Here is a 12,852-nt window from a genome sequence, read left to right on the forward strand (position 1 = left end):
TACTGACATTCCTTCTCTGCTAACCAGCAGAAGAGGCTGTTAAAACTACGTCATCTCTGGCGGCTTCTTTAATGTGCTTCAGCAAACTCTTTAAAAGCAGCAGTGATTCCCATGCACATGTAATGTGCACATGTAATGGCAAAAAAATACCTGCAGTCATTTTGTGGATTAAGCCTGTGGTCTTCCTGTAAACTGGACATAGCCGCCAAGGCAGGGGGCACAGGGTACGTCTGAATCTCGCGGCTGTGACTGATGACTTCCTCTGCATCCTCCTTCGGCCCAGCCCTGCCAATGCTGAGCCGCTTCCATGTCTGCTGATCTATCTCTGTCACTGGTCCGAAGTGCACGAACTTTTGCCTAGGGCTGGAAGCTTTCTTATAAGCCCTTGCCTTGCGGCTGGCAAAGTCATCACGGATGGCAGTTTCTGCTTTAATTTCTGGTGAAGGCTCAGGGGCACACGTGTGCTCCACATCTCCATCCCTAGTCAGAACCGGAAATAAGTTCCAGAGGTTTCTAAGGTGAGTGAAATCAATGAAGAGCTTTGAAAAAATATTGGATGTATGAAAAATACGTCAATGGCTAAAGCAGAATTGCTTTTCCATTAATCAATCAAATGAAGAAATGATCATTGTCTTGCCTAGGTAAATAGCACTTTAAGTTTCTGTAGCTTTCTTAACATCATAAATGATGGCATAAGAAAACCTTGGGTACAATGAAATAATTAAAATTATTTAAAAGTCAAGTTTAGATTCCTTACACGTAAATAAGCCTATCAAAATAAGCATTCACAATAAATCAGTTGAATTAAAGAGGATGTTTCCTGTCCTTGTGGCTTGTAATTTTTAGTATTAACAAGTTTCAACTCATACAGAATATGCTCTGTGTTTTGAGGCATTTTTTCTGCCCATGAAAATAAAAAATGATAGAAGGATAAGTGATTCCTTCAAAGTTAAATGATACCGCTGTTAGGAGAAAACCAGGGGAAAACATGACACACCTCGTCTTTCCTGACACTTTCAGCCTCTCCCACGTCTCCCGGTCGGCTTCTGTTATATTGGCGACCGTGACAAAGCTCGGAGCCTCGCGCTGAGGGCCAAGCCTGCCCTGAATTCTGCGCTGCGCCAGGTCATCCTTATGAAGATCCGGCACCTGCCTGAGCCCCTCTTCTGCAGGTCCACTCTCCAGAGCCCGCACAATACAGGTCACCCTCGACTTCACCTCTTCCGTTTGGCCTTGGTTTCTGTCAATTTGATCCAGGCCCCCACGTTATTGGAAAAATCAGGTTCCAGGAAGGGGAGCAGACAAACAGAATGTCAAGCATGGAAATTCAGAGGCTGAAGACAGAATGGAATGATGGAAGCACCTCTCCCTTTCTCAAAAATATGGAATCAATTGCAGCCTTGATTACTTTTGTCTATGCTACCCTTTTGACACTGGAAAGAGACAGAGTTTTTCCACCAGATGACAGACTCTAGTTTAGTTTAGGAAGAGAAGCCAGGGCTCGCTGAAAGACTATTAAGAATGGTAATGAGATTTCAGTTTGACAGTAATGATGCCCAATTCCCACACTATTCAAGTTACTGTAATGAATTCAAGTTTTCTGATTGAATCCCTGAGCCTTCTTGGAACGTCTTTTACTGCAGCAGTAAAGTGTTAGTAATGAGCTCTGCATGATCCAAATTCTAGAATTAGTTTGGAGATAGTTGGAACATGTTCACATATTGAACATCTCAACCATAAACCTTCATACTGCCAGAAAGTATGATTAGGTCAATGCTGAGTAGAAAGTTTCAATGTTCAAACTCAGTCTCTGCCTCTTGATAGCATTAATTAGGTTTGGCTAATGTAAACTTGAAGAACAGAGAGGGTATCCTCTTTACCTGGATCCACAGAGGCAATACCCATTTGTTTCTTGTGTCAATAACTGTTCACCTTTATTAATGCTAAATCTGATATTTTCAATTGTTTTCCTCAGAAGTGAACGTTAGATGGCTAATGTTGACAATATCATAATTTAAACCAAAGCTGTGGCATCTATATGCATAAACATTATATCAATTAAAAGTCACTTTCTAACTAAATATGTTTCTTGAGATAGAAAATTTCAGAAATATACATAAATAGGGCTATTCATTTTTTTTCAAAATAAATCTTCCAAGCCAGAAAACCAAGAAGCATTCTTTTGTTATCTGGATGATGTGGTGTATTTACAGAGCCTATGCGAATAGAAAGGCGACAGAATTTTCTATTTACTTTTAGTTTGGGGAAGGGGATCAAGGAGGGCATAGCAAAGAGCCACCAGGGAGCCCTCTTTTTTTCATCAGTTCTTTGAAGCTCTCTAGAGAGACCATGGGCTGTGTCCCCAAACACAGAGTCAGGTGACAACAGACAAATGGGGCTGGAAATATCAGGAATTAAAATTGCATGCAGGAGAAAGGAAAAAGGGAGGTACAAAAGCTACTCCTTTTCCTAACTCAAGTTGCTGATCTCCATCAACATGCCTTGATGCTACTCAGTTATCCAGAAGTCTTTGTTTCACTGGCAACAACTGATCCCTCCCACAAGGCCCTCTGAGTACGGTTTGTTACAAGGCATGCCAACAAGGACTGCAAAGACCAAGAGCCTCCTGAAGCTAGAATGTGTCCTATAAAAAAATGTGCCGGGTCTTCTATGCTCAAATCCCTGTTCTATGTCCAGAGATCTTTCATGTGTTTTGTACCTGGTGCTTCCTAAATAAAAAAATAAAAAACAACAGAAAACACTAACTGCTTCACTGATCTCAATGACTCTGCCCAAAGAACCACTTTAATTGTGTAAAACACAGTTTAGATATTTATATTCTTAGTTCAACAGATTACAAACCTCTTTAAGTGATAGGCAAAAATATGGCAATTAAATAATAAAGATGCGAACTCTGATTTTGATGTAAGGAAAACTACAAGAATGATGAACTCTGTACACTGAAATTTAGCAGGCTGATGGCTTGAATGAATTCATATCCCTCTTAGGATAAAAATCACTGGCCAAATTCCATTTCATTAAGCTTTCCTTTCCCTAATTAAGAAGATGGGAGAAAAGTTGGGAGAAGGAAACTCACTTAAAAATAATTTCTATGACAGAACAAATAGAAGTGTGTTATATTATATATCTGAGGACTTTTTAATGAGAAATCTCCATCATCAGATGTCTAGGTGATCGTGTTGGCGCGAGGGAAGAAACAGCAAGCCTCATTTTCCCCCCATATCTCAAAGGCGCTAATAGGATAGAAGGGCTCATAGCTAAGGAATAACTATGATTTCTGCCTGCTGTGGATGGACTGCAGCAACCTTGAGAGGGGGCTGTTCCCTGATCAGCAATAGCACACGTCTATTTATGCCAATAATGCCCGTCTCTGACACCAGCACCCACATGTGGTGATGTACCCACATATAGCACATCTGCACACTTGAGCTCCATATTTATTTGGTGAATTCAGCCCTATTTTGGACAGGACCATTCTACTCCCTGCCATCTGAACGTAGGAGAGACTGGATATCTGGGGTTCCACTTTAAAATAAACCACCATTACTGATTATACGTAATTAGGGCAGGAAACAGAGGAATGGGGGGCTTTAATACAAATCACCTTTGCCGAATTATATTCTCTCTCTCCTTCATAGACACACACACACACAGACACAGAGCACACCTTTTATGTTCTAGACTTTTCTTTTCTGAGATTCCCTTTGAGGGTTGCTTGCTGCCATCTGATTTCTCTGCCTCTTTTTTTCGGTAAGGCCCATAGAGGAGTTGATTCAGTGGCACCATTGGCTTGGTCTGGTTCCTCCTTGCTCTCCTGGCAGCAAAGTCATCTTTCTCAAGATCAGGCAGTCGACATGCAACTTCGTCTTCTGATTCTGAATCTCTGCCGTGTTGGTGGATCAGGAAAGGATTTTCTTTGCGAAGGATAATATCTCGAACAGCTTCTTTCTCATCACTTAATTGCTTTTGACTGACAAAGCAAAATTAAATGGAACTCCACATGTGATCAGACCAAAACAGTTTTTAAATCCCCATCTCCAGGCAGCCAACTGTCTTGTTAGTGAAAGGTCTTCTCAATACCATTAGTCCAGATGACATCTGTTTACTACTTTAGTCCCGAGTTGCAGCAGGGTTAGGGTGGGTTTCAAAACCTGGAATTTAGTCAGCTACTAGCTATACTAAAAATTCATTTAACTTGCAGGGCCCCATCAGCATCAGAAAGGGAGGATCCTAAATGGCTCTGAAAGTGACAATCCAAATTCTTTTCATGAAATTGGGAAAAGTAAGAAGCATTTTGTTATTATTTTTTCTCGGGCACATTAATAATGTACCCAATAGGTACTCAGTTTATTTTGACTGACAGGGCAAAAATTTGAGCTACCAAGAAACTGATCTTGGGGAATGCTAATGAATGCAGCTATGTGACAGCACACCTAGGATGTGTACCAGACTGCAAAGTGTAAGGACGGTCTTTCTGCAGAGCTGAGCTAACCTGAAACATCTGGAATAGTTTATGAGCATTGATAGGATGGACTCAGGCACAAAAGCTTATCATGCCCTGCACCCTCCCACCAGCAACCTTTTCATCGGTCTTTTACCCCCATGACTCTCCACTGCCCAGCTCTTCTTCTTTGTCATATGCTAGCTGTCAAGTAAATCCTATTAAGACATTTTGCCAAAATGTTTACTTAGGGCTATTTTCATTTTCAAGGAAATCTTTTTTTTTTTAAATAAATTTATTTATTTATTTATTATTTTTGGCTGCACTGGGTCTTAGTTGCTGCGCACGGGCTTGCCACTCTTCGTTACGGTGCACGGGCTTCTCATTGCGGTGGCTTCTCTTGTTGCGGAGCACAGGCTCTAGGCGCACGGGCTTCAGTAGTTGTGGCTCGCGGGCTTCAGTAGTTGTGGCTCGCGGGCTCTAGAGCGCAGGCTCAGTAGTTGTGGCGCATGGGCTTAGTTGCTCCACGGCATGTGGGATCTTCCTGGACCAGGGCTCGAACCCGTGTCCCCTGCATTGGCAGGCGGATTCTTAACCACTGCGCCACCAGGGAAGCCCCTCAAGGAAATCTTGAAGGCACCAAACATTAAATTCTTTAGAATTTAAAGAGAAATGCAGTTTAATGGTGGAATATTAGGACTTTTTATGCTTTGTTTTTTTGTTTTTGTTGGGGGTGGGTAGGGTGGGAATACAGTTGATGGCGCCTTTCTGATATTCAAACAAACTCCTCCCCCCTACTCATAAGATCAGCCTTGCTTCTAAGTCATAATAAAATATTAAAACTTTAAAAATATCATTTATTATCTTCTCAGTTCATAGAGGTGGTGAGTAAATAAAGCATCTTGATTTCTAAAGAAAGTTCACCTACTTTGTATACGATTTCTGAAGGAGGATTAAGAGTAAATTCTTCATGGTCATGGGACAGGTCATCTCAGAAATGAAGACAGGAGGAATTAGCCTGGCTGAGAGTCATACAAGCAAGGAAAGGCTGTCTACTCTGGCTGACCAGGTGGCCTGCTGTCTGTTGCTTACCCTGTACTGCTGCAGAGGAGGCCTATCAGCCTAACATAACGGCAGGCCCCGCACTCCTGACTTTTGGAAAAATCACACCATCATTAGTCATGTCCAGAAAACTCCTTCTCCCTGCTGACCACTATTCTCAGTAAAAGTTTAAATTGTGGAATTTAGAGGTGGTGGGTGGTGCTTTGCTCTCTGAATAAAGTTATTTCTTAAAATATAAAAATCTGCCCTTTGAGTTGCACTCCGGCTCTTGGTCACCTGCTTGGCCACTCCTGGACCGTGCTCACTCTCCTCCCTGCATCCTTAGCCAACAAGTCTGGCAAGAACCAACTGGTATTGGTTGACTGTGGCCATAAAGAATGGTCAGTGGGAAATGATAGGCCATTGAATGAATCTCTTCGAAAACGCATTATTTAAAAAGCACATTGATGATGACAAAGAAGGTGATTAACTATTATTGAGCGCCCACCACGTGCCGGAATTCCTTCCAGTGTTAATTTGTTTAACCTTAATACTAGCCTTGCAATGGCAGTGTGATTAGCAGCCTCATTTTATAGAGTGGAAACTGAGATGAGGTGAAGAAATTGGCCCAAGCTCAAAGTGCCACTGCTGAAGTTAAAATTCAAACCCAGGGAGTCTGGCTCCAGAGGTCCTGTTCTTAATCACTGCACTATTCATTAAACAAAGGATACGGCCAGGAACAGTTTTGAAAGCAGCACATCATACAAAAAATAAGGCATTATCATTACTATGGAAGTAGGAGAAAGAGAAGTTTTTTGGTTACTAAATAAAGGGATCATATGAGTTGTGCTTAGAATGAAGTTGTGATTTGCACTGCTGGTTACAGACAGCAATGTTCAGCCAGGATTAATGACAGTAGAATGCTAACTAATCATACCTTACAGTGCTTGCACAGCACTTTACAGTTTACAGAGCCCTTTCAAACGCATTATCTCATCTCAGCTGATCCGACTCCAATTCCAGTAAAGGAGCAGATCCTGAGCTTGAAGCTTTCAAGTCCAAAAGCAACACTCCTTCCATTTTTTGACCAGGGTCCTGGGTTTCAATTTTCCCCAACTCAGGCAGAATACTATGGAATAAAACATATGCATTTATGCAAATAGCCATGCCAATTTGTGATGCCAATTTGAGAAGGGAGAATCTCGTGCATTATGCATCATGTGAGTCCAGTCAGGCTACAAGTTCCCCGGGGTGTTTCTTTTCAAGCTAAATGCCCAGTGTAGCAGGACTCATTTCAAGTGATCTCAATTTAGATAGGTGGACTTAAAAAAAGGGGGTGAAGAAAGCTTTCCATATCATTGGCCTCTTAAAGCCACTCCCTGCCCACTTGAAAAACGATCATAATGACATTCTGCTAATTGTTTGAATCCTGTAAATTCAGAGCTTCCAGGCAGACTCAGAGAGAGAAAAAATTTAATGACATAAATTCTGGGCCGGCACTGTTGGCTATGAAGTAATAAATAATGTGTATAAGGCAGATATGTAGGATTGTGTTCGCAGGTGTCTAGTTAGCAGAATATTTAAATGACTTTTTATAATGAGCCCTTCTTTTCTGAAGGTCAGTCTATTGTAAAGCTTCAGTATATTCTACTTTGTTTTTCAATAATTATAGTAGCTCTGAAGAGCTAGTATATTCCAGATACGCTAACTTTTATGACAACCCTGCAAGATCAGTATTATCATGCCCACTTTGCAGAGAGGAATGTTGAGGTTTCCAGTTCCAGTCATCTGAATGTAGGTAAAGTAAGTAAATTTAAGTGGCAGACCCTGGCTGTCTGGCTTGATATTCATGGGGCGGTTTGGCACTTTTATTTTGTCTGAGTCATTCACAGATGAGTTGCCTTGGGAAGTAGGGGTTGCTCGGTGGACCCAGATCACTGCTTTACTAAGAAGGAATACAGGGACCTGCCTGATGGTCCAGTGGTTAAGAATTCGCCTTCCAATGCAGGGGACACGGGTTCGATCCCTGGTTGGGGAACTAAGATCCCATATGCCGCGGGGCAACTAAGCCTGAGAGCCGCAACTACTGAGCCCACGTGCTCTGGAGCCCACATGCCACAACTAGAGAGAAGCCCGTACACCACAACGGAAGATCCCGTGTGCCACAACTAAGACCTGAAGCAGCCACAAATAAATAATTTTTTTTTTTTAAAAGAAGGAATACAGTCTAATGTGAAATGAGAAATGCCAAGCCTTGCCTTCAACCTGGCAACCCTGTCCTAAGACAAGTAAGGCTATCTTTGTAGGAGAGATTGTGGGTCCTAAGCAGGTGAGGGGGAGTAAAAGCTCTTGTCTCAAAGTTTCTAAGGCTTATATATTTCAAAGTGAATGAGATAATGATTTAATCTAAGGAAGAGCTGGCATTTTCTTTCACCCCCTTTTACTTGGCAACACACAAGCAACCAGCTCAGATTGGCAGTCAGTTTGTTCTATTGAAAGAAACTGGGTTCTCCAGAAAAGCCTGTTTGGCCTCCTGGGAATGTCACGGACAACACCAGGGACCTCCCTGTTCACACAGTGTCCCAATAGGGCAGCTACATCCAGAGTCACAAAGGTTCATGCAAGTTATGTGTCTGCCTGGTTCCCGATCCCCAAGAATCTGTGCAGCAACAAGCAGTGACACAGGCATCTGGTAAGGAGGGATGGAGAGAATACGTTCCTGGCACTTAGCTGCATCTGCTCTTCCTCTAAAGATTTCTAAAATGTCTATTGTTCCTTGGAGGGTCCCCCCCACCTCTCTGTAATTAATTACTATGTGCTTGAGAAGATCCAAAGACTAGCAGAAAAGATTGAGTGCTGAAACATAAGAAAACAATTAGAAAAGAAGTCCAATCACGTGAAACCTATAATTCAGTTCAAAAAAAAGGTTTACTTCTCCAATGGGAAACACCAAGTCAGAGAACTCAAATCTCCATGGCATTTTAATTCAGGGGAAGTGAATCTTGATTCTTATTTTATCCTCTTAAATGCAGAAATCTTGGCTTCTTGAGCAGAGTCTCATATTTGGGGGGTAATTAGGCTAACTTAATCATAAACTAAAAGAGAAGGGAAAGTAGTTTATGTACTTCTGACTTCAGTGGCAACTCTAATAAATATCAACTCCACGTATTTATTAAGAAAGACCTACTTTCTGTCCCTTGGTGCTAAGATACCTCCTAATATATTCTTTAACAGGAAGCTTGGGACTTCGAGGCTTGTAAACTCATGTGAAAATGGACTAACATGCACTTTTGCTCCTTTTTATATACTAAAAATAATTTAAGGAGGTGTTTGAGAATACTTGGGAAACAACAGCCAAAAAAAAAAAAAAACCAATCTGTAAAAGTACAGCCTTACTCTTGTCTACATGACTCCTTTCTTGCCTATGTCTCATCCTCTACCCATCTCTGCAAGCACAGACTTTCCCAGCTAAAAAAATGGGCCTCAAGAAATATCTGGGGCCTCTTATTGGGTTCCAAGATGTGGTGGCCAGAATTCATCTGGATTGCAAAGATAGGAGACTGAGGTTACAATGCCTTAAGACACATCAGCATATTTAAATGTTTTATATTCTTATTTTCCAGACACCAAGAATCCTTTTCTTCTTCATGATATGCATTTCATTCCAGTTAAGCTACTTTCTGCCACATTAAAAGCAGGATCCCAAATGTGGATAAACTTAGAGTAACTGTCAACTCTGCTGTGGGCTGCAAAAAGTAGGTGACAAAGACACAGACAGGCCAGGCTAGCGGCATGGTATGTATAAAACTTTTATGAGAGAGCTAGCAGCTGAAAAATCTATCTAACAAATGAATTCTGGGTGTTTGGAGCAGCTGTGTTGTGTTGCTATTGGGAACATTCTCTGGGAAATATGCATGATTTTCCTGAACTCCGTTTTAAATGCTAAGTCAGTAGCTCTAAGGTGTGACATTAACTGACATTTGCAGACATTAATTGACCTTCAAACTTCTGCTTAATAGAGCTAACTTGGATAAAATATGTAAAACTTAAGGCAGATAACAGGAACATGGACAGGAGCAAAAATTACCACAAAAATATACTACTCATCAATTAGAATTACATTTGTAAACTAACCGTGATTCTAGGTTTATACACAGAATGGGAGCTGTCATAAAAGATTGTACTGTTTTATCAGAAAATAAACCTCCCAGTTACTGAAGAGGCACAGTATACTCGTGGAATCCCCAGCCTTTGCCCACTCTTTTCTCTTCTCTACGTCATCATGATTCCTGGGTGTGCTGAGTTCTCTTAAAGTATCTGCCCATTTGTCTCCCCTTGCTCTTTTGGATACTCTAAAGATGATATGGAGTTTCCTTAAAAAAATTAAAAACAGAACTATCGTGTGATCCAGCAATCCCACTTCTGGGTATATATCCAAAAGAAATGAAACCAGGATCCCAGAGCGATCTTAGCACTCCCATCTCATTGCATCATTATGCAAAATAGCCAAGATGTAGAAACAACCTAAATGTCTATCAAGGGATGAATGGATAAGGGTAATGTTGTACATACATACAAAGGAATATTATTTGGCCTTAAAAAAGAAGTAAATTCTGTAATATGTGACAACAGGGATAAATCTTGAGGACATTAAGCTAAGTGAAATAAGCCAGTCACAGAAAGAAAAACACTGCATGATTCCACTTATATGAAGTAGCTAAAGTTGTGAAATACGTAGAATCAAAGAGGGGCATGGTGGCTGCCAGGGGCTGAGGGAGGATGAAATAGGGATTGCTGATCAACAGGCATAAAGTTTCAGTTAAGCAGGATGAATAAATTCTAGAGATTTGGTGTATGATATTGTATCCGTAGTTAACAACACTGTATTGTACAGTTAAAGATTTGTTCAGAGTGTAGATCTCATGCCAAGTGTTCTTACCACAATACAATATTTTTTTTTAAAAGGAAAAAATAAATGGCAAAGGATATGAGGGAATTTATAGAAGAAGAAACCCAAGTAGCCAATAAACATGGTATAATAGTCAACAGCATTAGTAATCGTGGAAAAATCAATTTTTTAAAATGAGATTTAAAAAATCAAGCAGATTGGCAATTTTTAAAGATAACAACAAAAAAATACATCATAAAGATGATAGTGTCTTTGGTAAATTTTAGTTAAAGACTTCACAGATGTGATAAAAAATGAAGGTATGTGTGTCAAGGGTATTAAGATTAAAGTTTTTTTATAAATTCATACTCTTATCTGTATCACCTATTACCTATTTCCACTGTGCCCTAGACTTGAAGACAGAAGCAGGAAAAATCTGAAAAATGGTAAGGGGATTATATTTCATTTTTGTATTCTCAGCATCTAGCCTGGTCTTTGATATAAGTAGAAGCTCAAATGATGTTGAAAAAGCATGTGTCTCACAAGGTCTCTGAACCAAAATTTAAAGAATATCTGGATTTATTTCTCTTTTTAAGATTCTATGACATTACCCTTCATTATTCCAGAAACCCAGAGAGTTGCTTGTAACATTAGCACAGTTTTATGTTAGAGTTTTCTAGAAGCACATACATGTTTAGGACAGACAAGCCTGTCTGTGGGATACCACAGACAGAAAGAATTACATCCTTGATGTTTTATCAGTACAAAGCTACTCTAGGATTAAATCCATATAAGTCAGTACTGGAACTTTCACTGAAGACCTAGACCACAGCAATAACCGCACATGGAGTTGTATGGAGGAATGGAAGACATTCCATTAAATGTGTGTGAGGCAGCTGTGGTACTATGGTCAGAACATCTGAATCTGGCCACCAGGTCAGTGGTAACCAGCTCTGAGACGGTCAAGTAACTTACTTTCACTGATCCTCAGTTTACTCTGCTTGAAAATGGGTATATCACCTACCTTTTAGGATTAAATGGAACAGCAAGTGGCAAAGGAATTTCAATTGTCAAACTGTTATCAATTTCAATTTGTCAAATAAATTTTGGTCTCACTATTATTTGTTGGTATCTTTGTGGCTATTATATGAGAAAAATTAATCAGCTTCCCCAAACACTACACAAAACTGTAGAACTATAGTTCTCTGTGACTTCAATTGCTAAAGGTCTCTATCTCACATGTAATATGAGGCCACCAGGACTGTATACTAGTGCCTTTGTTACAATTAAGAGAAGTAATTACTCCATTCTTTGTTTTTGAATCAACGAGCTTTAGAAAATGAGTCAAATAAACCTAATCTTACTTACTACTCCCTTGGGGACAAAGAAAGTAAGTGCATTTTTGTCAGCTAGCCACTCTTTCTAAAGAGAGTGTTCCCCAGTTCCAAAGAACTATTTTCTAGTGATGTGTAAAGTAAGATAAGAGCCATTTAGGGGTAGTGTGAAAATTAACCAGCCATAAACAATTGAAAAATAAGATGTTATTGCTAGATAAATCCTGCAGCCCACAAATGACTGACCACACATACTTGACCAGGACAAGGTCTACTCAAGCAGCACAAAGCTCCCTCTTCACCTCCACTTAAAATAACCAAAAACTCAGCAGAGACAGGCCTGAAGACAAAGACTATTAGCTATTTCTATTTGCTGCAAGTAGGAAATAATGATGCAACGGATAAAGCAGGAAGTGGGAAAACAAGATGGAAACTCCATCACACCAGACAGATTCCAAACCTCCAGGCATGCACAAAGCCAGCCAGGCCAGTCCTTGGCCCGCAAAGCTAACCTGGCAAAGCGCTGTGCTGCTGGCATGACCTTGATTCCAGCTTGCTCTAGCCTTCTGCGCTTTCGGATTTCAGCAGCATCTTCCTCTTCAGACTTGGGAGCTGGTGCCACCGCAGCCCCCTCTGGAGAAACCTGCTCCTTCCCACTGCCGGCGGGTAATTCTAACCCACCACCAGGAGGCTTCCCACCAGGGTCCATTCGGCTGACGGGGTCCTCTTCACAAGGAGACCCCACTTCACTGCCCTCTTCCTCTATTGTTTCAGGATAGCTAGTGAGTTGGACAACAGAATTGACCAGACTAACAGACTAGGATGGGGAGCAGATCCCATGTCATCTCCTGGTCATTCTGATATTACTTCCACTTAAAAAAAAAATCATAGCATGCAATACGATCCTGGGAATGTGAACAAAATTAAATGCAGCCATTTTTAAATTAATACAATGCATCATAATCTCGACATTGATTAAGAGCTATTTCAAAATTGATATTGAGAGGCAAAAACCTTTTGTTCTAGAAAGGTAAAATTCACGTTTTGTTCAATAATTAAAACTTTTAATGTTTATTCAATGGGAAATCATAGATAATAAAGGTGGGCCATAAGGAATAACCATGCAA

The 12,852-nt window shown here is 40.6% G+C and overlaps 1 protein-coding gene across 14 annotated transcripts in view; it reads right to left on the reverse strand.

The window, feature by feature from the left end:
* LIMCH1 (LIM and calponin homology domains 1) overlaps positions 1-12,852 on the reverse strand; it is a 347,042-nt gene that overhangs the window by 73,072 nt on the left and 261,118 nt on the right. For 4 of the 14 annotated variants that reach the window (XM_057546926.1, XM_007178763.3, XM_057546925.1 and 1 more), the window contains exons 9-12: positions 12,238-12,504; positions 3,689-3,991; positions 998-1,240; positions 151-480 (exon numbers count right to left, since the gene is read on the reverse strand). The exons of the other annotated variants lie outside the window; for them this stretch is intronic. In XM_057546926.1, coding sequence (XP_057402909.1) covers positions 151-480; positions 998-1,240; positions 3,689-3,991; positions 12,238-12,504 — 1,143 coding nt within the window. The remainder of the gene's footprint in view (positions 1-150; positions 481-997; positions 1,241-3,688; positions 3,992-12,237; positions 12,505-12,852) is intronic. 14 annotated transcript variants of the gene reach the window in all.

This window comes from Balaenoptera acutorostrata, chromosome 5, assembly GCF_949987535.1.
Source record: "Balaenoptera acutorostrata chromosome 5, mBalAcu1.1, whole genome shotgun sequence".
Taxonomy (NCBI): Eukaryota; Metazoa; Chordata; class Mammalia; order Artiodactyla; family Balaenopteridae; genus Balaenoptera; species Balaenoptera acutorostrata.